The 27,287-nt window shown below is 37.8% G+C and overlaps 1 protein-coding gene across 1 annotated transcript in view; it reads right to left on the reverse strand.

Annotated features, from left to right (window-relative positions):
- Positions 1-27,287, reverse strand: part of LOC140146733 (negative elongation factor D-like) — a 59,371-nt gene that overhangs the window by 23,450 nt on the left and 8,634 nt on the right. Inside the window, exons 5-8 of the mRNA XM_072168608.1 lie at positions 24,235-24,342; positions 23,490-23,642; positions 19,781-19,923; positions 16,995-17,115 (exon numbers count right to left, since the gene is read on the reverse strand). Coding sequence (XP_072024709.1) covers positions 16,995-17,115; positions 19,781-19,923; positions 23,490-23,642; positions 24,235-24,342 — 525 coding nt within the window. The remainder of the gene's footprint in view (positions 1-16,994; positions 17,116-19,780; positions 19,924-23,489; positions 23,643-24,234; positions 24,343-27,287) is intronic.

Raw genomic sequence — 27,287 nt, forward strand, 5'->3', positions numbered from 1 at the left:
CATGTTAAGTCTATGGAAAGCTATTTTGTGTTCTGTACCCTTAACATACATTGTAGCTTATTGTTTTCTACACACTTTTTCTGATCTAGAGACAGCAATTAGAAGTTGATTTCCGAGGGTGCAGGATAACCCCTTCTTCCAACTAAACACTATGCTTATATATGGAATTCTACAGTATATAGACCCTGTATGGGAGATTAAGGTAAAGCCAAGAATTTTCTGCTTTACAAATGCTAAATTCCGCTTTTCTCCGCTTTGTAATTTTAGCACATTTCTGACATAATAAAATTTCACAAGAATCTGTGAAAATGACGCATTGCAGCATGTTTGCAGCCTGGCCAATGTGACGATCATTGCGATGTTGCAAAGTTGGGATGGGTGATTGGGTATCATGGCTGCAATGGGAGGTAGGACAGACGTTGTACGGTAAATCTAAGACGGATTTTAAGTTATTTTGATGAATTTTGAAGACCCATTTCATTTAGTATTTTATTTATTTCTTTTCAAATGCATTTTTTTTCTTTTTCTAGGTCATTTTGCTTATGTTTTTTTTCTTTCTCAGAAATGCGTTTTCCGCTTTACCTCCGAATTCCGTGATTTTCGCGGAATTTCCGCAACGCGGAGAATTCTTGGCTTTAGATTAAGGTCATGATTTCTATAGGGGGGTACTTTATATGGATTTTAACTAGAATAGCCCTTTGTAGTGTTGACTTCTGTGAGTGAAGAACTATGCACTGCAGACTTTGACTTCATCATATAAATATTATTTTCTTCAATAATGTACAATGTACATACAGTGGATTTGTCGCAAAACCATAATAGTGTATTATCTTATGTTAGTCTAAATTTCAATTGATAAGCTGATTTGTTTATAAGAGAGCTGACATTAGCCAATAAACACTATTTGATAATAGCTGTGCTAATTGGCAATTATGTGTACAAAGTATACAATTGTGCAATTGCAGACAATGTTAACAATTAAGGGTGCTATCAGGCGGCGGATGACATGATCGAGCCGGCAACTTGTGAAACCGCCCGGCTGTATGGCATTTTCCAATATAGTCGGTTAGTTTTGTGGGGTTCATTATCGAACCCCAACGGTTTTAGCTTGTATTTATATTATTTATCAACATAGGCCTATTTGTTTGTGATATTTCAAGCGTTTTAAAATTTCAAAATAATCCCATTCAATTACACGGTTGATGATGAAAATTTACTGAATTTAGATAATGCAATGCGGCCACCACCTGATGGCTATTAAACAAATCAGTTATAGCACATCAGATCCTTGAGGAGCCTTTCTCCATTAAGTAAATTAAGAAATGCCACATTGGTCTATTCCAGTTGAAATCAACACTCCCCCTGTGGAATAGTTTGGAAATATCTTCCACAGGGGGAGTATGTTTTTTAAATATAATTGGTTAGGGTTAACCATTTTGAAACCTATACTCCCCATGTATTATGGCTTTACCTATATCTTACACAACTAAAGTGGGTATTTCAAATGGAAGTTACCCAATTTGTCTATTCCAATCAAAACTCAAACTCCCTCTGCAGGAGACCTCAGCTGAATCTTCCACAGGGGTAGTGTGGATTTTAAATGGAATAGCCCAATTTGGAAGTTGACACTTAACACAATTGTAATGACAAATAAAGTGCACCATTTCATTCATTACGTTTTTCTTGCCTGCATATTTTACCAAAATATTGGGGTGAAACATGATATTTTCTCTTTTTAAATCACACTATTTTGCAGTACGGAGTAGAAAAAAATGGTGTAGCATTGTCCTTTACACCCCCCAAAAAAGTTTTAATATAATGAGTTTTTACTGCCTCAGACACATTAGATTTTATTTGGGTGTAAAGGATAGGCCTACTGCATTACCATTTATTTCTTATACCTACATAATTCCACTAGTGCATCCGGGCGCATCCTTCCAAAAACATTTTGACAGAGAGCACATATACTTGGGTGGGTGTAGTTCTGTCCTGGCAAGAAGAAGTTTATGTTCGTTAAGTCATCTGACCCTGGGCCCCCTCCCAGGGGTCATCTGAGTTCAAATTACTAAAAACTGTCGTATATGCATGAAACTTGGTGGGTACAGGCAACAATTAGAGCCAAAATTTTGGAAGGTCATTTTGGGGTCATCCGAGGTCACCCAGGGGTCATCTGAGGTCAAATTACTATCATATGGGCAAGAAACTTGGGGGGTACAGACAACATTTAGAGCCAAAATTTTGGAAGGTCATTTTGGGGTCATCCGAGGTCACCACGGGTCATCTGAGTTCAAATTAGTATAAATTGTCGTATGGGTATGAAACTTGGTGGGTACAGTACAGAGCCAAATTTTTGGAAGGTCATTTTGAGGTCACCAGAGGTCATCTGAGGTCAAATTAGTAAAAACTGTCATATGGGCATGAAACTTGGTGGGTAGTCAACATCAGCCAGGCAATCGCGCCCAGCTGAGAACCGCCAAATATGGGTAACCGCCTAGTTATTATATATTAGTATTATTATGTACACTGACTATTGTAAAAGGGTTATATTTTATCTCATTATGGACTATGCTTTCTGTATTTTGATTAATATTTGATAATATTATCTGACAGATTTGTTTACTTAGAAACGTCTTGAACTAGTGAACTATTTAAGTAAAGATAAGCATGGCACCAGGGACCAAACCATTTCCCTGCATCCGACTTGGGCAGTGGCCAGGGGTAGCACTAGGTTTTAAAACCAGGGGTTCTCAGAACCCCTGAACCCCCTGAAAGTGTTAAAAATATGCGCTCAAATCTTAAAATGAGGGGTTCTCTAATCTCTAGTCAAGTATTGAATGCCCGTTTCAATATATCAGTATCAAATTTTGTGATTTTGGTTTATGATGTGTAAATAGTTAAGGTCTGGCAAAAATGCAATCTCCCTTTCACGCCGCGATTCTCGCTATTAACCAACTATCTGGCTTTTAAAGAAAGTTCCCATGCAGTGTACTTGCTTTAAAAGTGTTGCTTTATGCCATAAAAGTTCGCGAATTCCATAAAATGCAGTTCAACTTGACAAAGTGCAGAATTCAACAGCATTGCAAGTCACATGGACGAGTGAAAAAGCCATGATTTACTCAATAAAAAATGACATTTCATTGCAAATGAGTTCAAGTTTAGGCCAAATATCATGATATTTATTGAATTACTGGAGTATTTTGACTATAAAACATAATTCAAGGGCAAATTTTTTGTCACTTTTTTCTTCTACGGCCGATCATTGTGTCGTATTTCACCGCTGGCATATCTCTACACACCACCCTTGAAGCATTTCTTAGCGATCCCTAGAATTGGAAATTACCAACTCGCATACGTGTCGTCATTCAGTACTGCAATAAAACTGGCGGTGTGTATTTTATTTTTATTTTTAAATTATGTTACAATGATACAGCGACTTCACTTCAACATTTATGTTAAATTGCATTTTACATGTATGTTACATAATTTCTGGACAGGTCGTAAATATTGGAGATCAAAGCTTTTATTTTTCTTTCACATGTTTTCATTTTTCTGCGCGCATGAAAACCCCTGAACTGGTATGCAAAAATGAATAGATGCGCTCAAACTTTAAAATATGCGCTGTACGCGCAGAAACGCAGGTTAGCGCGACCCCTGGCAGTGGCATCACTTGGGGAGGTAGGTGGAATGAGAGGACATTTGACTCACAAATTTGGGTTTCGACCCCTCCCAAAAGAACAAAGCATAAAATCCAAATATTTTGGGCCATGAATTTAAATTATAGCAATTTATAGTGATTCAATTGAATTTCCAAAATGTTAGCCAACAAAATGTTTCATATTTTTCAAGCTTTTTGTGATAAAGTCTCTTGCAGAAAAAAAAAATCCTGACCCATTGATCCTACTTTGCAAGTCTGCCTGCCCGTAGAACAGGGGCTTTTTGTCCCCAATACTATGTTTTTAAACATATTCTAATTTTAAACATATTCTATAAGGAAGATGTGAAGTGGGCACTCAATATTAAGATGTGCACTCCCTAAAAGACGCCTGTTTTTTGCCTGTTTCCCACCAAAAATCCCATATTTTTCTGGTTTCTCCCCCAAACATCACCTTCTCCACCCAAAAGACCCCATTTTCCCCTTATCTCTTGTGCAGCATTGGGCTATTCCAGTTAAAATCCATACACCCCCTATGGAAGATATGATCTTAATCTCCCACACAGGGGGTGTAGATTTCAAATGGATTAACTCATTCAGGTAACCCATCTGAAATCTACACCCCCTGTGTGGGAGATTAATGTCATGTCTTCCATAGGGAGTGTGTGGAATTCAACTGGAATAGCTCATTTTTATGGTTCTGTTGTTGTTGTTTTTTGTTGTTCTTGTTCTTGTTTCTTGATGGGAAGGATTGCTGAGTTCTAAATAGCATAGATTTCTTTTAGATTTTATTTATCAAGTTTGTTTGTATGTTTATCGTAAGTAAACAAGCTACAATTAGTGTCATATGATTTTGTAATTATTAACCCATAGAACCATAATATCTCTGCTATCTGCTTGAAAATCAAGGTGTGTGGAGTTTGTCACAGGTGGAGTTTGTCTCTTACAGTTACAATGACTCTTTTCTATCATTGTGAGTAGAAAGGTCATTCTACTGAGTATGAATATATACAAACTTTGGTTATTCCAGTTGAAATCCATATGCCCCCTATGGAAGACATGAGCTTAATGTCCTACATAGGGGGTGTAGATTTCAAATGGGATTGCCTATTCAGGTGAACCCATAGAGGAAAGAGATAAACAGAGAAAGTACCACCAGTCAAAGTCCCTGTGTATTGTATGCTACCAGTTCTCGCATATTCATGAGGGCCGATTGTTCGATTGTACCGTGTCAAGCAATCACGTCAGCGCTGCGTGCCTTCGCGTATAAGCGATAGAGCATTGCGTGCTTTTGAAATTACGCAATAGACCGTGAAAATATGCAGTAATTGCGTAGCAGTCTCGCCTGTCGCATTTCATAGAACAATCAGCCCTCATTATCGGATGAGGTGGAGACTTTGACTGGTGATACGCGCTCTGTAGTCCTCTGTGGGTAAACCCCATTTGGAATTCAAACCTCTCAATGTCTTCCATATTGGTATACGGATTTCAACTGAAATAGCCCATTCACCGATCACATGGTCACCTGAAAACGAGGTTCTATCCGCAAAGTGCATGCTGTGTTTACGTATACATGTCAAATGCATGCTTTATTTATAGCGTACGCTTTGCAAAAGCCAGGCTTACGGCACATTGCTAGAAAAGCATCAGAAACAAAAATCAGGCATGAGAATGGCTTTTTTTTAAACTGCCTGAAAAAGCATGTGAATTCGGCCTTATAAAAGGCACAAAATAGGCTGAAAAAATAAAAATGTGTAAATTTGGACAATAAACTGTCTGAATTCAGGCAAAAGCCTGAAAATTCTCATGCCTGGAAAAATGCATGTTTTGCGCATGCGTTTGCAGGGAAAACCTTGTTTTGGTAACAAGGTGTCGATGGTGGATTGGCTATTGTTGAGTGAAGTTATAGAGGCCGTCAGCATTTTCCGCGGGATCCGCCATCTTGTAAGTACTGACATTCTGCATGTCATGCGTTAGACATTACGCACCCGATTACATGGAAGTCGCAGCATGTGACGCACCTCTTCAGTCAAGCGCCAACGCTGTGATCTTAGCAACAAGCCACTCCGTACCCACAAGATGGCGGTGTTGATGTCACAATGACTACCTCTATTAGTGCATAGCTATTCCTGGAGATGTAAGATGATGACACCTTCAACAATCTTAGAAATGTATCTCATATTGGCGATGGGGCGATAATTTGAATAACATTTTGAATTTGTTCATAATAATCATAGCCATACAACCCATGGTTGTATGATGTGATCATTTATTAAATTGTCTAACAAAACATTATATAATGTTCAATTCTAGACCTGGACAATACCAACAGCTATTACATTAATATGTGACGTGTCATGTTAAAACCAGACACTTTTGGGCAGGTTATCAATTTTGAGGTTTTTACATATCATAAATATAGAGATATTTTGCTCCACAACGCTGTTTTCCCCCAATGAAATCGGACATTTCTAAGCGAAGATATTGAGTTTGTAACTTATGGTATTATAAAATTGGAAATTGAGATATCGGCCTTTGAAAATATTATTGACAATGTTGGGAATAGGAATTACCTTTAAAAATGTCTCAAAAAATACAAGATGCCAGTTATATTCCGGTCTGAAACTATCAGAAAATATTTTAAACATTAATAACATCACAAATTCGCAACAAACCCAAATTGTGAAAAAATCAACCCCAGGCAGATTTTGGGCTATTTCTCCATTTACAATCCTGCCCAAAAGTGTCTGCTTTTGACATGACACGTCACATATGTACATATATTTCCAGCTCTTTTTAACACAAATTTTCATTTCTTTTTCAACTTATCATCCTTTTCTGCTTTTTTGTGGTATTTTTTATTCTATAAACTGTATATTTGTGTGCAAATTGAGGGCACTATTTACATAGATTTTAAATTTAATTCAGCCAAATAATATCAAATTTATTACCAATAATTCATGATAAAAAGTTTTTTGAAAATTTTGTTGCTAGTAACGTTGTTACTCTTTTTCTGATATTTTAATGCCATTGTACCACTGTCCACCCCTCGTTAAGATGAAAACCCGATATAAGATAAATAGCGCCATCAGTGTTCACCTTTTCTTAAAAATGACATAGTTTTACATGCTATATCAAACAACAGTGAACCATAAATTACACATCAAATTCACTCCAATTCAGGCCAACAAATATTTCACCATAGAGCTAAAAAATATTTCACCACAGAGCTATTCCCTGGAACAGAGTTGCACCTGAAATTCATGAAGATTAGAAAACATGTCTTTGAGTCAATTTAGAACACAAAGCTTGATTTTGGCCCAGGCCTAATTCTTTCATTGCTTCTTTTTTTCTTATGGTCAATATTTACAAACTAAGATTTATACATTATTTAAACTTTACAATGTAGTCTTGTTCAAGACTCTCTATTATACTGTAAAAGTGGAAATTTTCGCGGTACATTCATTTCTGCGCTTTTTGCACACAACACAGCTACCGCGAATATGTTCTTTTAATGTATCTAGGTCTATGTAAGAAAACTCAAAATCGCGATATTCAGACCAGGAAAAAATTGCAGGAGCTGTTAAGCACTCTCATGAGCTTACTAAGATGCTCAACCGCTACAGCTCTCCTTAACAACATTTCAGGAGTATGATTTACTGAGCTCCTCACTACTTGAATCCTTATGTTGTTAAGGAGAGCTGTAGGAAATCTGGTGCAATCGAGCTCTTAAAAAAAAAAGCAATGTAGTTCAAATTTGGCAAACCGCTAAAAATTACACACACGAAAATTACCACTTTTACAGTACTACATCACCCTGGCTGGCATTCATGCCATCTGCATTAGAGCTACTGTACGTTGTGGGACCGCTGCAATTTACGCACCGCATCGACCTGTTTATTTCTTGGTCACATACTACAGACCTGAAACAGGGTCTTTAGTTTACCAAAAAAGAGGGAAAAGGCTGAAAATGCTCAAAAATGCTGAAAAACAGTGTAAAATTGGGGTAAAATGGCTCAAATTAGGCTGAAAATAAAAGAAAACGTGTAAATTTCAGGAATAAAAAAAGAGAAAATCAGCTGAAAAGAGGAAAAGTTTCAGATCTGATACTATCTATTCAAGAAATATGAGCCACCTCACCCGAGAGTATTCTTGAAATTGTTGTTCATTCATATATAAATGAGGCAACACATGGATTGGGTATACATGTACAACTCATTACAAATGTGAGCTTTGTTATCTCGGTTCATGATTGGATAACTTCAATAATATTCATGTTTAGCTAATGGTATATCATTATTTTCTATATCGTTGTTTTGCAGGAAAAACCTCCTATGTGTTTGTGGCCGCTGAACATGTTTAAAACAAAACTGCCTACCAGTTACATAAGGAGTTTTGCTTTAAACATGTTCAGGGGCCAATGACACATAGGAGGTTTTTCCTGCCAAACGACGATATATTTGGTATTCTCAACCCCTGTGAAGAATCAGCTTTTCACAGTTTTTTTTTTTCAGAGTAAAACATAATTTATGTGAATACAGGTTCATCAAGACCATATCTTTAGCTACCTTTGACCCAAGCCCATAGCTAGATCTGTCACCGATAACTTGTGGACAGTACTACGTGGTAAAATATAGTATATGTGGATACAGGTTTGAATCAAATTGAATTTACAATGAATTTGAATTTACAATGAATTTGAATTTACAATGAATTTGAATTTACAATGAATTTGAATTTACAATGCTGATTTTGTTGATTATTTGATTACGTAATTATATGCTTAATGTGTTTCTCTTATAATAAAAATATATACAGTCTTGTAATTTTGAACACTTTGTAAAATCACATGATATTTAATTGAGTACCTGCTTGGAAAGCAGCGCCAGTTCACTGCAGCTGTTTATCTCAATAAAGATAGAATTCAGTCATTCATTAACAATCTGCGTTTTGTTTTCTAAGAAGCGTTTTGGGAAACATAAGTCTTCTTCAAACAATCTGTGTTTTGTTTTTTTAAGAAGCTGCAGGAGGAACACAAGTCTTCTTCTGTTCTTCAGTCGATTTGGGTTTTCCTTTTTGAGAAGCGGCTGCAGGAACACAAATTTTCTTCAGACAATATGCGTTTTGTTTTTTAAGAAGTGGCCGGAGGTACACAAGTTTTCTTCAATCAATCTGGGTTTCCGTTTTTAAGAAGCGGCTGCAAGAACACAAGTCTTCTTCAGACAATCTGCGTTTTGTTTTTTTAAGAAGCGGCTGGAGGAACACAATTCTTCTTCAGTCGATCTAGGGTTTCCTTTTCAAGAAATGGCCACGGGAACACAAGTCTTTTTCAGTCAATCTGGGTTTTTTCCTTTTAAAAAATGGCCGGGTGAACACAAGTCTTCTTCTAAGTCGATCTGGGTTTTCCTTTTTAAGAAATGGCCAGGGGAACACAAGTCTCCTACAGGTGACTTGGAAACTAACCAGAAGTAGAGCCAAAAAAGAAGGATTGTCTTTCAAACTCCTTTTTACAGGATTTTTTTTAAAGTTTTTAAAAAATTATTTGCATAGTGGTGGAAAACAAGAAAAAATTGTGCTAAACACACACACACACAAAATTCCGCATAGCACTTAGCTTGTTTGTCTAAAATTAAAACAAGCATAGCATCAAGCTTTCTAGCAAAATGTTTAAGAGACAAACCTTTTTTTATTTTGGACCTAAGTGATAAGTGCACGATATCTGCGATAGAAGGCAAGAGTTCCATGATATAGTTTTTGAACACTGAGGCAGGTAGTGGGTCCATACCGGCATTTACCCATCTAGGATAGACAGCACTGATTATTATACTGCGGAATCTGCCTAGGTTCAACTACGTCTGCTGGTTCACCTTCCATTGCTAATAGTTCTTCTCTGTCCCAATCAAACACACACACTGATGGCGCATTTTCTTTGATCTTTTCCACTGCAGAATGGTGGACATCAGTGAATGCAAAGTTTGTGTTTTCCGCCGAAATATCAGGCATCTCTGCTTTATCAAGCTCATGGAGTCTGTTTGTGACTTGGGTGCATGAATCAAGAAGCTGTGTTGGTTTGCTCATTTGGCACACATTGTCTGCAAAGGAGCAGGCATCATCCATTTCAGATTTGAAAGAATCCACCTTCTTCAATTTCTCCTCCAGATGCTTCTTTTCCTCGTCATAAATGTCCGTCAACTCTGTTTTTGCTGCACGATAGCGAGCTCTTATGTGAGTGCATAACATATCAACGCATTCATCCATTTCCTTTTCTTTATGCTCAAAATTTGCTCTCAGCTTGGCCAAAGAAGTATCAAGAGATTCCCGCATTTCGGCTAGGGTGCGACTCTTTTCGTCAACTTTTGACGTTGCTTTGCCGATGTTGCATTTGATTTCGTCCTGAGCATCCGGAAGGTCAATAACTTCATGACTGTGAGATGGATGGTCCACTACACAGCATTCAACACACAGAGCCATTTGATGGGTTTTACAGTAATACATCAGATTATTATTGTGTTTCGTGCATTTTTCTCTTTGTTTCATCTCCGCAAAGCTTCTCTTCTGCTGCAATTCATTCATACTAGACTGTATGTGACCACCAAAAACGCCATCATGAAGATCCACACACTTTGCACAGTAAAAACACCCGCAGTCGTGGCAAAAAATCGTAGCGAAATCACCCGCATCGCACTTTCCACATACTACCGTAAAACGCAGGGACGTCCTGGTAGTCTTTCAAATTCTCAACGACAAAGTTATTAGGTAGGCTACTGATGTCACCAGTCGCTTCTTGCCTGCATTTGGGGCAGTTGAACATTGGTTGCCTATCAGCGTGTTTACGTAAACACGACTTGCAGAATGAATGGAGGCATGGCAGGTATTTGGACTGGTGTTCATTGTTATCGTATAGTTCCTCACAAATACAACAAGTCAGGAATTCATTCTTGAAGTCTTCCATTCTTTGTTCGAGAGATTTCGCCATGTCTTGTCGTTCACGAGGGTACAGAAACAAATGACTGGAGACTAGCACACACAAGTAACTCCTCATGCAAATGAGCAATACAATTCAAAATGTATATTTAACATTCTTCTCCACCAATTATGAGCTTGATCATTTCATAATTTATGTAACATTCATTTTCAGATGCAGACTTAACCTTTGTTATGTAAATTATATACAACTAGATAGATTATGTTGTTGTGCAAAAACTATCAACAAATAAATACAGGTATGATATAATTTATCAATCTCGATATCAATAAATAAACTGATATATTTTCAAACTGTGAACCCTGTCAACAAATAGGGCTTGTAAAAGTTGACGCTAAACATCACATGATTATGATCCTGCTATGTTAAGGTTAAACAAAATCTGTTATGGCTTTGTCAGCTCAAAAAATATATTATCATCTTACACGTAAGAAAACATGCATACCAATCATGTGAAATAAAAAAAATTTAAAAAAAAAGTGTAAAAATGACCATTTTAGCTTATTTTGTCACCTTCAGTCAGCTCCTATTGTTAAATTTGTTTACCGATGCTTGGTAACAAATTTGATTGACAAACAATAGCTTGTCACCTGTCATGCAAACACAACTATCGCTATAAAACATACTATAAAGATGTCAGCCTCATGCAATTATACTGATCATCAGTTGCAAGCTCGACCCAAGATGCACTCGGCCTCAAAGACACTGCCCTATTGTAATGTAGCCAGAAAAAACCCGACCGGCCAGGTCAATATTTTTTGAGGCCTGTGATTGGTTGGGTGGGAGTGGGGCACCCAGGGGGAGTCGGTGGGGGAACATCCCCACAGATAATTTTAAGGAATACATGGGAACAGCAAAGAGTCCTTAAACCCAGGCCTTAAAATGACTAAAAATGAGATAAGAAATTTACAAATTGGGATAAAAATTTGTCTTTTCGGCCTATCCCTCACACTAAAATCCTGGCAATAACGGGCTGTGCTGGAGTTTGATTGACAGAATCGTTTCGGGTAGGCCTACATTCATGTTTTATATACCACGAACGGCCGACGGGCTTGCGTTTCAAGATGTATTTGTTTCGGGATTTGTTTGTAGGGCTCTGTTTAGTTAGTTCGTTGGGGTGGGTGTTTCATGTTTATTTTGTTTGTTTTAGCAGAGAAAATGGGGACATCTAAAGGCTGTGCAATAATTATGAGCCATGGGAGGGTAAAATTAGGGTTGGGGGGCAAGAAAATCGAGGCGAGAGGGGATGGGAAGCAATTGCTGGCTGGCCGAGAGGAGGGGCAAGTGAATGTTGGCACACATTCTTGGGGCTTTTTGGAACGCATTCTTGGGGCGCCTTTTAATAAAACACTCTAATAATGCTTAGGAAAACCGTACGGAAAAGCTTAAATAAGGCCTATGTAAATTTTCACGCTAAGGCCATAACATGTATAAAGACCATTTAAAGTTTGTAAATTGACATCCCAAAAATTTGGCATGTGCAAGGGGGGGAACCAATTTTTTGGCGGGCCGAGAGGGGGGGGATGGGAAGCAATTTTTGGCTGGCCGAGAGGAGGGGCAAGTGAATTTTGGCACACATTCTTGGGGCTTTTTGGAACACATTCTTGGGGCGCCTTTTAATAAAACACTCTAATAATGCTTAGGAAAACCGTACGGAAAAGCTTAAATAAGGCCTATGCAAATTTTCACGCTATGCTTTCATAACATGTATAAAGACCATTTAAAGTTTGTAAATTGACATCCCAAAAATTTGGCATGTGCAAGGGGGGGGGGAACCAACTTTTTGGCGGGCCGAGAGGGGGGGGGGAAGCGATTTTTGGCGGGCGGGGGCGACTTTTGGTCTCATTTTCCCAACAAATTACTCTTATCATACAGTGTATTCTGCCACATACCCGAAGAGGAGGAGGGGTCAAATATTTGATGAATTATTGTTTTTATATTGCGAATTTTAAAATGAAAATTCCTTAGAACCCTGACTGGATGACTCGGCTAGATAATGGTACTCATTTAACATGCATCGTGGCCAAACTGATCAAAGTTTTACATTATTGAGCACCTTTTCATGCCAAAAATTTATGAATCGGACCAGCATGCCACTGATTGCTGTCGGGTTTTGCGTTCAAAATCCCATCTCAGTCTTTTTCCTCAATGAATATTACCCTAGTAAGAAGTATGCAATGTGTATTAATGAACGATGACGTTTGAGATGATGCTGTATGGACTGATGCCGGACGTATAGGCCTATGTATACTCTAAGATCAAGTCACGTTTAAGTCTAAATGGAAGCATTATTATGTTCCGATGAATCCAAGTGTGTGAAAATATCGGATCCTAAACATAATAATGATAAAATTGGATGCTTTACGCCCAATATTTATTGGTCTCGCTATGAGTTTTAAAATATTGGACTCGACTACGTCTCGTCCAATATTTTAAAATTCATAGCTCGACCAATAAATATGAGCTTAATCAATCCAATTTTATATCAAACTTGGGTCAAAGGTTTGATGTGGACCTTTTAGCTGTATCATTTCGCTTTGTGTGGCCGTCGGGGTGGACTTGAGGTGGGGTGGGGGAGGTTGGGTGGGGGTGAGTGAGTGTGTGTATGTATTTCTCTTGGGATATAGGCCTACTATTCAAGTCCCAATTTGTAGCGACACTCTGTATGTTTAACATACCGAATTTTACAAATTACTCTTATAATTATATATTATACAATGTATTCTTCATGCATTAGTACCCGGTGTGGGCCCCTCCCACATCCCGATGGGGGGGGGGGGCAATTTGATGAATCATTGTTTTTATATTGCGCGTTATAGGCCTATGTACTATCAATTTCAGTCATGTAGGCCATGTTTAATATTATATTGGGTCAAAAAAACTTTGAAGAATGTCTCTCATGTACAAAAGTATAGGAAACTGAACATTTAAAACCACTTTTTTAGGAGTGAAGGAATGATTTTTTTTTTCAAAAAAGTCTAAAACACTCAGGTTTTTATGTCAAAAATTGTCTCTTTTGGGGTGCTAAATCTGCTAAAATGTTTGTCGTCTTGAAATTTTAACCAAAAGCACACTGGACGTGAAGGCCCAGGATGGGGTGCCGGTAGGTGTGGTAGAGTGGGGATGAAGCAATGGATAACAAGCACAAAAAATGTTTAATTATTGCCTTATTTTTCTGCTACAACATCAGCCATATTGGTCATGTAATAAAACCAAAAACATTTTTATAAGAGTGTCTCTTGTGCATAAAAGTATAGGAAACTTCGAAACTTTAAAGCATGTTTTCTGGAAGAAGGAAGCACTTGTTATTAAAAGTGTAGAACAAGCCAGGAGCTTTGAAATGTTGTTTTTTAATAGCCTCTGAAATGTCCTTTAAGTTTCCTGTGGTGCGAAATGTGCAGAAACCATCTGGCTTACCCCCACCAGGGCTCTTGAGCGGGCCCCCGAACTCCCCGGGTGCTGGGCGAGAGCTCCACTCGCTACGCTCGCTACGATTTGCAAGTTCAGGATTTTTGGGGGTCTGTTTGTGCATCTCTGAATTTTGTAACAATCCCAAAAGTTGAGGGGTCTCATTTTTTTTCAACATCCCCTTAATTGTTGGACTGGGATTGACAAGGCAGTAGGCCTATATAAGCGCCGAGTATTTAGGTCCATTTTTAATATCATTAAACTTTTGCTCCATTCGTGCGAATTTGTTCCAGCAAAATCATTTTGATAGTAGGTCATCAAGAAACAGGTTTTGCAATTTGAGGCCCTGCACTGGTAGGCCTACCCCCCCCCCTCCGTTTCGAGGCTCACATCCCCCCTCAGACACCCTCCCGATGGTCGCGCGATTCCTGAATCCGCCACTGCCCTCTCGGCCTACTAAAAATGTCATGCTTTTTTTGCCATGCGGGTATTTTTTGCAATGCGCAAAGGCCATTAAAATTTGTCTCCATATATTAGGCCTATTTCACAACCCATTAGGTATAGGCCTATTAGGCCTAGTTTTCATGTGTTTTTTTTTTCTCATGCATTACTTTTATGTATTTAGGGGGCTGTGAAGTTTTCTTTGGAAGGGGGGTCCCAAATTTACAAAAAGTCAGCGCCAATAAAATTGCGCCCCCCCCTTCCAGCCACCACCGATAGGCCTACACCTTACCCCTAAACTCAGGCTAAAATTGTATTGAAATCGGTTCTTTTAAATAAAATAAACACACTATCTGTAGTCATCTTGTGACTCAGATTCTCTAATTTGGTCATTAAAATTTTATGACCCCCCTATTTTTCTTTCCAAAATTTACGACCCCCAGATATTTGGGACCCCAAGAAAATGCCAGCCAATTAATATTTTTTTAAAGATTGGTTTCAGGCCTATTGCAGGCCCTATGGATTAATTATATATTTTCAGCGAGAAATAGAGAGAGAGAGAAATAGAGGGGGAAAGCAAGAGGGACTGAAGGAGAGTGCGGGAGAGGAAGAAAATGGAAAAGAAAATTGGACACAGTTGTTTGACATAGCGGGTCAAATTGAAATAAGGCCGAGTTTGTAATAGATACGAGTTGTCACAGGGCACACAACGTGAGTGACCTTGTGACCTCTTCAGAAATCAACACGCTGAAATGCTGAATTCAAATCAAGTGTCCGAAGGATAAATAATTTGAAATTTTGGCATCTTTGGACCAAATTGGTAAGAAGTAAGTTACTGATTAGCATGTAACGCTATTCATTAATCGTCATGTCCATTTTGACATCAACAGAATGAAAGATGTTGATGAAAGAGCGATTTTTTTCGGCGTGTATTTTATGCAGTGGCCGCAACTCGGTAATTGAAAACCGTCACAAAATGACAGCGGAGTGTGCCTAAACGCCCAGATATTTCATTTTGGTGAATCCTAGTAACACTAGCATACCACATATGTTATGGTAAGGTATCATAGAAATAATGTAGCTAAGAATTCTGGCGATAATATCATACACAAAAACAATATTATTGTTACAATTTAAGACAACAAGTGGTACCAGATTCCATGCAAATTTTGTCAATGCTTAAGCTTATAAAATGAAATCAACACAAGCTTTATACAGGCTAAATAGTGACATTATTTTATTGAACTGTTTATTATCTGTAGCCAAATTAAAAGCAAAATCGGGGCATGCATCACTAAATTATGGCCTCTGTCACAAAAATCTTCATGCTCATGTGACGTGAACAAAATTGAAACACTGAAAAAGTACATTTGTGTATGAGCTAGATTTATAAATAATAATTAATAATAATGCTTAGAATGTTAGCTTCGAGATGACCTATGATTTTTAGGTCTACAATGTTTATTTTCTGGAGAAAAAAATTGGTTTAGGTGGCTACGTACAGCCCACATTAGGATGAGAACCATAGAAATTTAGCGTAACCTTAACTGATAACATTTAATATTTGCATAGTATGTGATTTAAAATTATATTAACTCCAAGGTAACATTCATTTTATAATGAGCAGTTACACACAACATAGAATAGCGTTTTATGTAGCGCAATTGCAGCTAGAACAAAACTAACAAGAGCAGTAATGCTGGTTTCATACTTTCTGCACTTGCCGTGTACTTTTCTGCAAGCGGGAGCGGCAGGACTATGAAAGCCAATGTTGCCACTCTGCACCGCCAAAAATTGTTTCCTGTTCTCATACGTCAGAGCAGCACCGCTCCCGAGTTGATTTGAATCAACTCCACCGCTTTGCCAAAAGCAGTGAAGTGATCGCTATATCAGCTTTGCCACTGGTCACCGCTAGCGTTTCTGGTGTGACTGTGCAGTGAAGCAAAAGCGTTGTCAGAGCGGCAAAGTGGCAAGCGGCAGGAAAGTATGAAACCAGCATTAGGATGGCCATAAGATTACATCAAGTCATTAGGCATTTTATCAGTTCAATCTAGTGCTTTGGATTGAAAACCTTATGGTGGGGGAGCATATACCCTTCATAGGATGAAGGTTCAATCAGATAATGTTAGTGAATAAAAAGAGTTCCCAGTATCCTTTGTAGAAATGTTATGTAATGCGCTATTCCAGCTGAAATACACACCCCCTGTGGTTAAATGACCTTAATCTTCCACAGATAGATAAAGTGTGAATTTCAAATAGTTTACCTAAATCGGTATCTCCATTTGAAATCTACACCCCCCCCCCCCAGTGTGGGAGATTAAGGTCATGTCTTTAATAGGGGTGTTTGGATTTCAAATGGAATAGCCCAAAGTACCCTCCGCCAAAAAGAATGGATGGACAGAAAGATAAACAAAGAATCAGACAGAAATCAGACAGACAGTGAGACAGATGGCTGCATAAAATCTATAATATTCTTCTTTTTTCTTCCTATGCTGTTTATTTACTTACCACAGTAATATCTGCTGGGTTCAGTGCCTTTCTTGATATCATCGATACTAATGCCTGGCAAGCTCTCGGGTATGCTGCTGCTTGAGTTATAGCTAGGCTTATCTGTGTTACTCCATCACCTCTGTTGGCAAAAGGACAGAGTATAGAGTTTGTTACTGCATTTGACCTGATTGACCAGTGCCATTCCCTATGAATGGAGCTGTGTGTGTGAGTCTCAACTTTTGATTGAGCAAGTTAGCCCTGTTCCAAATTTGCGTTTGCATCCACCGAAGAAGTGCATTGACTGAATTGATGTAATTAAAGGCTAAAATTGAAGAGAACTGCAACATTTGCTACAAATATACCAGTGCTAAGGTGAGTTATGACCCGAAATGTGTGTTTGAGTGAAATATTCCATTTCGTAGAGTGACTTAGGCCCATGACTCAGTGCCAGATGGAGAAGACATCAGTATATGGTGGCACGCGGGCTAGGGCACTGGTTGGAGCTTATAAAATGTGCCCATGGAACAGGTAAGCTTATATGGGGGGGGTAGACTTAATATTTCACTAATAGGCCATATAATTCAACACTTATAATTCAGGCATTGTGGATATGTTCTTCTTTGTTTCTGTGTGTCTGCCTGGCTTCTTGTCCCTCTTGACTGTAAATTGCTGAAAGCGTAAGTCTTGGTGAACTTTAACATGGTAATCACAATGCTATCTTCAGTAGATAGCAGATGTCAGAGACACAATGATTCTGCTTGAAATTTTTTTTAACCAGCTTCTTGCTCAAATTATGCTAAAAATAAATTAATTAGATTAAAATAGTCTGAAATTAAGGACAATCAGAAACATGTTGGATCTTTCATTGAGCTATTTCAGTTGAAATCCACACTCCTCCTGTGGAAGATTTAGAAAACATCTTCCACAGGGGGAGTATGTCTTTCAAATGTAGTTGGTCAGAGTTAATCATTTTGAAACCCATACACCCCCTGTATTATGGCTTTACCTATAACTTCCACAACTGGAGTGAGTATTACAAATGGAAGTTACCCAATTATCTATTCTATTCAAAATTGATACTCCCTCTGTGGAAGACTTAAGCTAAATCTTCTACAGGGGTGGTGTGGATTTTAAATGGAATAGCCCATTTGATCCTGTTTATGGTGGGTCAGCACGGAGCATGACCTTGACACATACAGAGTAAAGCTGAGATCTCAAGTCTTAACATAAGGCCTAAAAAAATTGTTTAATTGCCGACCGACCTACCCTAATTTTGTTTCATGTTACGCCAATCAAACAATTTTTTTAGGCCTAAGGGGTGTCATTTCCGCTCCATGGGAATTATTTCACTCAGGACGGAGAATGCTCAAAACTTTCATTTTTATAAATTATTGGCCTTAACTCGAGAACTGCAAGACCTATTAGATATATACAAGAAAATGTAATTATTGGCTTCCTTGACTAATTTCCTATAAGATCAATGTTATACAGTATAACAGTATTAATATTAAGAAGTACACTACAGTTTTTTTAAATTAAATAGTTAAAACTGGAAAAATATGACTCCTGCCATTTGACTTGCATTTTAAGGGCCTTTTTTCAGAAAACTTGATTCATAAAAATGATTAAGGGGGTACTACACCCATGTGGTAAATTTGTGACTATTTTTGCATTTTTCTCAAAAAATAATTACACACTGGTAACAAAAGTTATGTATATTATTGGGGCAAGGAATCCAATTACTACACTGAAATTTCAGTGACTCAAGACAAGCGGTTCAGTATATATGATAGGAAACGAGGTACATCCTAGCGGTACCTTATTTCTGGTCATAAATAACAAGCCGCTTGTCTTGGGTCACTGAAATTCCAGTGTAGTAATTGGAGTCCTTGCCCCTATAATATACATAACTTGTTACCACTGTGTTATTAGTTTTTGAGAAATATGCAAAAATAGACACAAATTTATCGAGGGGTGTAGTACCCCCTTAAGTATTTTCTTAATAGAATCCTCTCTACTTCAGTTACCAGACACTCAACTACCATCACATACCTGCAAGACCTTATAATGAGCATGATCAGAAGAAGAGTTTGCCTACTGAAGAAGCCAATCAGGTTAGGGGATTGTTTTTTCAGGCAGCCAATCGTAAGGCACCTTCAAGCCTGGGCGATGTGCCTGGTTCAAACCATTGCCACAAAGCATCAAGTCATCATGCATCTGTGAATCCCTCCTTTGGTTCTTACCTTTCTCTGCCAGCTGACTGCACCTCCTGACACAGCCCCCTCATAATAGAGAATCCACCATCCTGTTTGGCAATGCATTATGGGATGCTGTCAATCCCTCCTTTGATTCTTACCTTCTCTACCAGCTGACTGCACCTCCTGACACAACCTTCTGATAATAGAGAATCCGCCATCCTGTTTGGCAATGCATTATGGGATGCTGTCAATCCCTCCTTTGATTCTTACCTTTCTCTGCCAGCTGACTGCACCTGACACAACCTTCTGATAATAGAGAATCCGCCATCATGTTTGGCAATGCATTATGGGATGCTGTCAATCCCTCCTTTGATTCTTACCTTTCTCTGCCAGCTGACTGCACCTCCTGACACAACCTTCTGATAATAGAGAACCCACCATCATGTTTGGCAATGCATTATGGGATGCTGTGAATCCGTCCTTTGATTCTTACCTTTCTCTGCCAGCTGACTGCACCTCCTGACACAGCCCCCTCATAATAGAGAATCCGCCATCATGTTTGGCAATGCATTATGGGATGCTGTCAATCCCTCCTTTGATTCTTACCTTTCTCTGCCAGCTGACTGCACCTCCTGACACAGCCTTCTGATAATAGAGAATCCGCCATCATGTTTGGCATCAGTTTTGGTTAATAAATGCATCAGAACCTGAGCATAGAGGAATGTGTGCTGACCATGGCACACCATTTTCTGAAAAGCAAAAAGAGAGAGGGAAGAAAAGATCTGCATTAAATTGACTAGACAAGTTATAACAAGTCATGACTCCAGGTAATATGAGGCAACTGACTCCAGTGATATTCAGCTGACATGAACCCATTGACTTTGACTTGAGCTGAAAAAATTAGCCAAATAACTTGATTTGAGCCCATTTTGGTGACTTATTACAGCCCTGCAAGGTATAGTAAGTCATTTCTGATTCCAGCTAAAATCGGAATTACAGCTCAGATCCTAGCAGGGTGGCATGTAGTGCCGTCGTCGACATGCCTTATGTCGACATCGGCACATATCCCGACATGAAAAAAATTCTAAAAAAAAAAAAATTTAATTTTCAAAAAATATTTTGGCCAGAGAAAGCAAGTTATAGGCCCAAAATTACTTGTTATTCAAGGTTGGAAACCAGAGAAATACTGCTACAAAAAAAATGCCAATTTTTTTTTACAAAGTTGGATAAAGTTGTATATTTTGATTACCCTTGCTTCTATTAAACAGTCAGGGACACATTGAATTAGTATTGCATTGCTAGCTGTTCAATAGAAGCAAAAGTAATTAAAATGTAAAACTTTACCCAACTTTGTAAAAAAAAATTGGCCTTTTTTTTTTGAGTAGCAGTATTTCTCTGGTTTCTAACCTGAATAACAAGTCATTTTGGGCCTATAACTTGCTTTTCTGGCCAAAAATATTTTTTGAAAATTAAAAATTTTTTTTTATTTATCTATACTATTAAAGAGGAACTTGCCGATAATCGATACTGATCGATACTTTGAAGAGGAACTTGCCGATAATCGATACTTCTTAGGATCGATTCATCGGTATCATCTCAGAGATATTTATAGATGAAAAATAAATTAATAGATAGATAAATAAATAAGTTCTAGCATTTCCAGATGAATGGTAAATGCATAGAAAGCTAGATAAATGAATAAATACAAATAATTATTTGGATTTAGTCGGTAGATCAACCAATGGTGGCCCGCTTATTTACGGTTTGTTGCTGCATTGCTATACGCGGATTACGCACAGGTCATAGCAACTTCCCGACGCGCTAATGGTAACAAAATTTCCGGTTTCATCTAAGACGGAAAATATCACATCTCTAAGACGGAACTAACAAATTAATGGCTGAGACAAAGGTGGTTTAATAAGGTATGTATTTTGAAAATAAATAGCCAGAAGGGCATAAAAAGTAGAAACATATTTTGAAAATAAATAATTTGAGCGCTAATGGTAACCAAATTTCCGGTTTCATCTAAGACGGAAAATATCACATCTCTAAGACGGATCCGCGGAACTAACAAATTAATGGCTGAGACAAAGGTGGTTTAAGGTATGTATTTTGAAAATAAATAGCCAGAAGGGCATAAGAAGTAGAAACATATTTTGAAAATAAGTAATTTGAGTTTGATTCGCCTAACTTTTGAATTAGGCCTAACTTTCGGATGGTTTTACTGATTCATTTTAATCACATCTCTAAGACGGAACTTTTGAAATAATAATTTCGGAAGATTTTACTGTTTCATTTTAATCACATCTCTAAGACGGAAAATAAAGAAGGACTTTTAATAACCAGAGGCGAGGACATAAAAAGTAGAAACATTATAGTCCCGGGCATCTCTAAGACGGAAAATAAAGAAGGACTTTTAATAACCTGAGGTGAGTAACTCAACCTTCTTGAAACCCAACGTTGCTATAGACCTAGGCCTATTTGATGAAGCAGAAATAAATTTTTAAAAAAGAACGAACGAAAGAAAGAAAGAACCGGCCACAATACATGCGTGCAAAAGTGGAACAAATTCACACGAAGACCGCAAAAATGGGCACTTTTTATAGTTTGGCCAAATATGAGGTTAATTTTGTCTGAAACCCACATGTAGGGGCCTACATATAGGCCTATGTATACAGGTGTCAACTTGTGGGTGATTGTATGGACCATTGCCCTTATCAAAATATTGGGGGATTTATCCCCACCCCATACAACCGCATGTAACTCAACCTTCTTGAAACCCAATGTTGCTATAGGCCTACTTGATGAAACAGAAACAAATTTATAAGAAAGAACGAACGAAAGAAAGAAACCACACTTTGATACATGCGTCAACATGGAGGTGATTGTATAGACCATGCCCCTTACCAAAAAATTGGGGGAATTTATTCCCCACTCCGGGATTTATGCCTAAGTAAAAAAAGAAGACGGAAGGAAGGTAAGAAGGAAGGAAGGAAGGAAATAAAGAAAGAAATAAAGAAAGAAAGAAAGACAAAGAAAGAAAGAAAGAAAGAAAGAAAGAAAAGAAAGAAAGAAAGAAAGAAAGAAAGAAAAAAAAAGAAAAAAAAAAAAGAAAGAAAGAAAGAAGGAAAGAAAGAAAAAGACAAAGAAATAAAGACAGAAAGAAAGAAAGAAAAAGAGAACGAAACAAAAGGGAAACCAAGAACGAGAAAGGGAGAGAGAAACGAAAAGAAAGAAAGGGAAAGACAAAGAAAAAAGACAGATAGAAAGAAAGAAAGAGCTAGAGAGAGAGACAGAGAGAAAGAAAGGGAACAAGCAAGAAAATGAAAAGGAGAGAAATGGAACGAAATAACGGGAAAGCAAGAAATGGAAAGAGATAGAGAGAGAAACTGAAAGAAAAAAGGAAAGACAAAGAAAAAATAAGTCAAAAGGGTGTTTAGGTACAAAAATTAAGCAAAAGATTATGCTAATGGAAGTCGTTTGCAAAATGGAGGCAAAAAATGGTACCACATCACTGACCACGTAATAATTGAGCTGTTAAATCCATTCCAATTGCCATGATTACCATTTCCATCGTTTATGCTAACCGCTCCCGTTTACTAACCGCTCCCGTTTACTCATCTAGCGGGGGCCCGCGCGAAGCGCGGGTACCCGCTAGTTTTTTATAATTTGTCGACATTGGTATACGAATTATATCGACATGTCGACATTTAAAAACGGTGCAGACGACAGCACTAGTGGCATGTCCCCTGAGTAATGGGGATAACATGGTAACTGTTAGGTGCCATGTTCATCCCAAAGGTTTGTATGTAAAATGTTGTCAATTTCATTGTTGTATTGCAAGAATCCTGGTATGTGTGATCCAAAGTTTACATCCTGGGTTAGAGGCAATAGATATAAATGGCCTTGCTTATTAAAGTGCACACCGTGATGGCATCAGTGGGGGTTGAACCCACAACCTTACAATCATGAGATGAGGCCCATTCCCCTTAGGCATAGCCTATAGGCAGATGCCTATCCACCAAGGTCAAAATAATCTCCTCTAATCTACTCTATATATCCCCAAATCCCTAAAACTCTGACCAAATCACCAAAATTGCACCAAGATCACTAAATCACTAAAAATTTCACCCAAATCTATATGATAATCCTAGCTCCCAGAATCCACCCAATTTTGCATGGCACCCAAGAGTCGATTATTTTCAACAACAATACATTTTTCTTCAAAAATTGGCCCAATAAAGGTCAACTTTTTCAGAAATCCGCTCCTCCCCAAAATAACTCCTGGCTACAGGCCAGTGTGCTGTTTACTTACACTGAATTCTGGTAGATGTTTAATCATGGCATCCTCCCCTCCTTCCATCAGTTTAGATATGGATGTCTGCATTACTTTAGAGAAGACCTCAATCTCATGACAAGCTGTGGATACATTGCCAATCTCCCCTTGGAAACCAGCATCTGATATCAACTGCAATGATAAAGGGTGTAATATGAGTGATGTACTATAAAAGTTGAAAAGTTCAAGCCTCATTCTTTTAATTTTCTGCATCCATTTAGATAATAGGCCCAAAAAATTGGCTAATAATGCCATCGTATTGTCATGATTTATTGATAAATATGCAGGGATGTAAACGGCCAACATATCCATTTCCTGAAAATCCACCTCATCCTTGGACGGGTGGCTGAGGGCTTTACTGAATATGGGACGAAATTACATTTGCAAGTACATTTTGATGCAAAAATATGATTTTCTTTGTTCCTTAAAAATAAATAACAATTCTAATAATTATAATATTGAATTTGAACCCAAAAGTGAGACGAGATCTTGCATACAAAATATAAAATAATAGAACAAGAATAAAATAGCAAATTTATAAAAAGGGGATTATGTAGAAATAAAAAGTGAGCTTTATCTGAATTGGTGATTCCATTTGAAATCTTCACTCCCTGTGTGGGAGATTAAGGCCACGTCTTCCATAAGGTATGTATGGATTTCAATTGGAATAGCACAATACTGTTGGTTAAATTCACTCCAGGAAAGAGACCAAACATAATTTTACCTTAATGGTAAAGTTCAACATAAGACAGTCTGGGTATGCCTCCGCTAGCTGGTAAAACAGCGCCCTCCATGTTCTGTGCTGAATCATGCTTTCCAACCATGCTGGTGTCTGAAAATTAAATCCATCCAATTTAATTGTAAAAGTTTGTGCAAATTTATTCTTAAAACTAGAATTGCCAGATTCTTCAGATCTTGAGGTTTTTACATCCATAATCAGGACTCAACAATTTTTGAGATCAATGTGAAAGTTGCCTTTTTTTTTCTGCGCTGTACAATTCGCTTATTTCATGTCAAACGTCAGCAAAATATGTGGCTTGAGTAAAATTGTTGTTTCGCTCACAAAAAAATTACACGAGGCGCAATGTATAAACCCACAGCAGCTGATAGCAGTATCCCTTAAATACAATGCAATATCATAATAGAACTAAATCAAGGGTACTTAGAGTTTGTCCACTCTGAAGTACAAAGTGACAAAGCTCGCGTATACAGCATGTTAACAGTGCGTAGTGCTGCGTCTCTACTGCAGGTATGCATGCCTTCAAAGTCGGCACAATGTGTGTCCGTGTCGGTATTTTGTACTTCAGACTAGACTGACTATAGATTTGTTTGAAAAAATATGACCCATAAAGTATTTTGAAACTGTCCATAGCTCTCAACGTGTAAGCGGCTGTTACTTATTTTTGTATACATTTGCTATGGAGCAAGCAGATCCACTGCAATGCATGATGTGATACTCTCTTCAGCTGCTGTGGTATAAATCAAAGTCTAAATTGCTATCACTTTTAATTAGGGCTGCTAGGAACACGCAGTTGTGTTATTTGCGGCGCAATTTGCGTATTTGTGATGCGATCAAGCAAAATCAGTTGGAAATTGGAAAGAATGATTTAGAGATAAGAGATATAGCCAAACAAAGGAAATATTTCATTTTGTTTCCTTTTGTTTTGGAAACTCTTTAATTGCTCATATCTTTGAAACTGGTTGTTCAAATTCAATGAGGTTTTCTGCAAAATACAGCTTGGTAAATGCTTTTTACTATCCTATAAGAAACTGAAAATATAATATCTCTGAGTTCCGACTGATTTTGCTTGATCGCATCACATTTTGGCTCCAAATGCATTTTTTTATTTTTTTCAATGATTGCAGCACTTGACGTTAGGTCCAGGGACTCTCCAAATCCATGAAAAAAATTGCAAAAAAAAAAATTTTAGATTTTGCGTTTTTGGCGGGAAATCGTGGAAATCGATGTGCATTTTGTGGCCTCAAAAATCGCGTATTCCTAGCATCCCTACTTTAAATGTAACTAGAATTTCGCGGTTCTCGACCTGTGCGGTTCTCGTCACAAAGCGTCGGCCGCAATGCCTCCACCTTGACGCCCATCTTTTTAACGGGTGCAATTTCACTTGATCCCAAAATGACCTTAACATTATTTACCTCATGAATCTGCAGCAGTCAATGGTGATTTGACCCCAGATGACCTCAAATGAGCCCAAAATGACCTTGACATTTTTGCCTTGTTTCAGTGGTTGTCCCCACAAAATTTCATGAACCTGCGACAATCTATGGCGATTTGACCTCGGATGACCTTGGATGACCCCAAAATGACCTTGACATTTTTTTCTTCCTGCAGTAGTTGTTCCCACCAAATTTCATAAACCTGCAACAATATATCGCTCATTCTACAAAATCCGGTGCCAATAGCCTTTTTTCCGTTCTTTGGTCCACAAACACTTTGTCGAGCATTTAGGGCATCAAATATGTTGTTTTTCTGGTAGAACTCAACGAGATCTACACGGACATATATAGTTTTCCATACTTTAAATGCTTTCTTCAGCCTGATTACCTCTTGCAAAGGCTCAAAAATCGCTCAAAATGCGTTTCCACTGCTCAAGTGTCACATCTAACCCTGAATATTTTCTTTGAATAAATGCGATTTCTTTACATATTTGTTGTTTTTTAATTAGATAACGCACGATCATATTGTTTATCAACATTATTTTTAAGTGATTAAAACGCTTTGTGTAATTCTAAAATAAATTGCACTTTCCACCAAAACGCTGTGAGCTACATTACCCCTTTTTAACACACGTTATTGGAAAGAAGTAAAACAGAGGTATCAATGTAATTTGCGGTTTTTGAAAGGAAACACTCATAGGTTTTTAAAAATCACAGTAAAAATCATGATGCTGTAGCATTTTTGGCATAGAAGTGTTGTAAACATTGAAATTTCGACCGACCATGTTAAGATTGGTGAGCTACGTTACCAGGATTCTATAGTATGCACTTGTATTAGATGTACTTCCTAATAATATGTGAAAGCTACCAGTGGTCGAACCCCATTTATATTATAATTAACCGAAATAACGTTCTAACGTTCGCAAATCACATTAAAACATTAAAACCAGTGAACTACGTTACTGTGAGCTACGTTACACACTCATTTACGCATCTTCAAAACTTATATGAAATGGTGAAATCTGTTTTACATTTCACTCAAGTGATCTATAGATTGCTTTTTATGACCTTGGATTGAGTAAAACCAGCCCATTTTGTAGTCGGTAACGTAGCTCACATTACATTGAGTTTTAGTGTTAAAAAACATCATGACTTCCTGAAAGAAAAATATGCAACTGGTGTTGGCAATTTTTTACACCTGAAAGTAGTGATACATTTACTCTTAATAAACAAAAAAGCAGGTATTTTTGAACAACTTTTATTTTTTCTATTTTTTTAGTGGATTGGCACCGGATTTTGTAGAATTAGCGATATGGCGATTTGACCCCGGATGCATGACCCCAAATGACCTCACAATGACCTTGCGATTATGCAAATTTTGCGCTGAAAAGCAAATCAGGTCAAGAACCTCTGGCTGTGCTACTCTTCGCCAAGTTTCATCACTGTAACTCGTACAGATCTCCAGATAATCTGTGCACAAGTTTATTTTGCTTGACATGCATAAATTATGCAAATTAGGTACTTAATTACCATATTTTGCAACGAAAACCTGCTAATATTTAGAGACCACCAATTGCCACCCCTCCACCAAATTGCATCACA

Source organism: Amphiura filiformis, chromosome 2 (genome assembly GCF_039555335.1).
Source record: "Amphiura filiformis chromosome 2, Afil_fr2py, whole genome shotgun sequence".
Classification (NCBI taxonomy): domain Eukaryota; kingdom Metazoa; phylum Echinodermata; class Ophiuroidea; order Amphilepidida; family Amphiuridae; genus Amphiura; species Amphiura filiformis.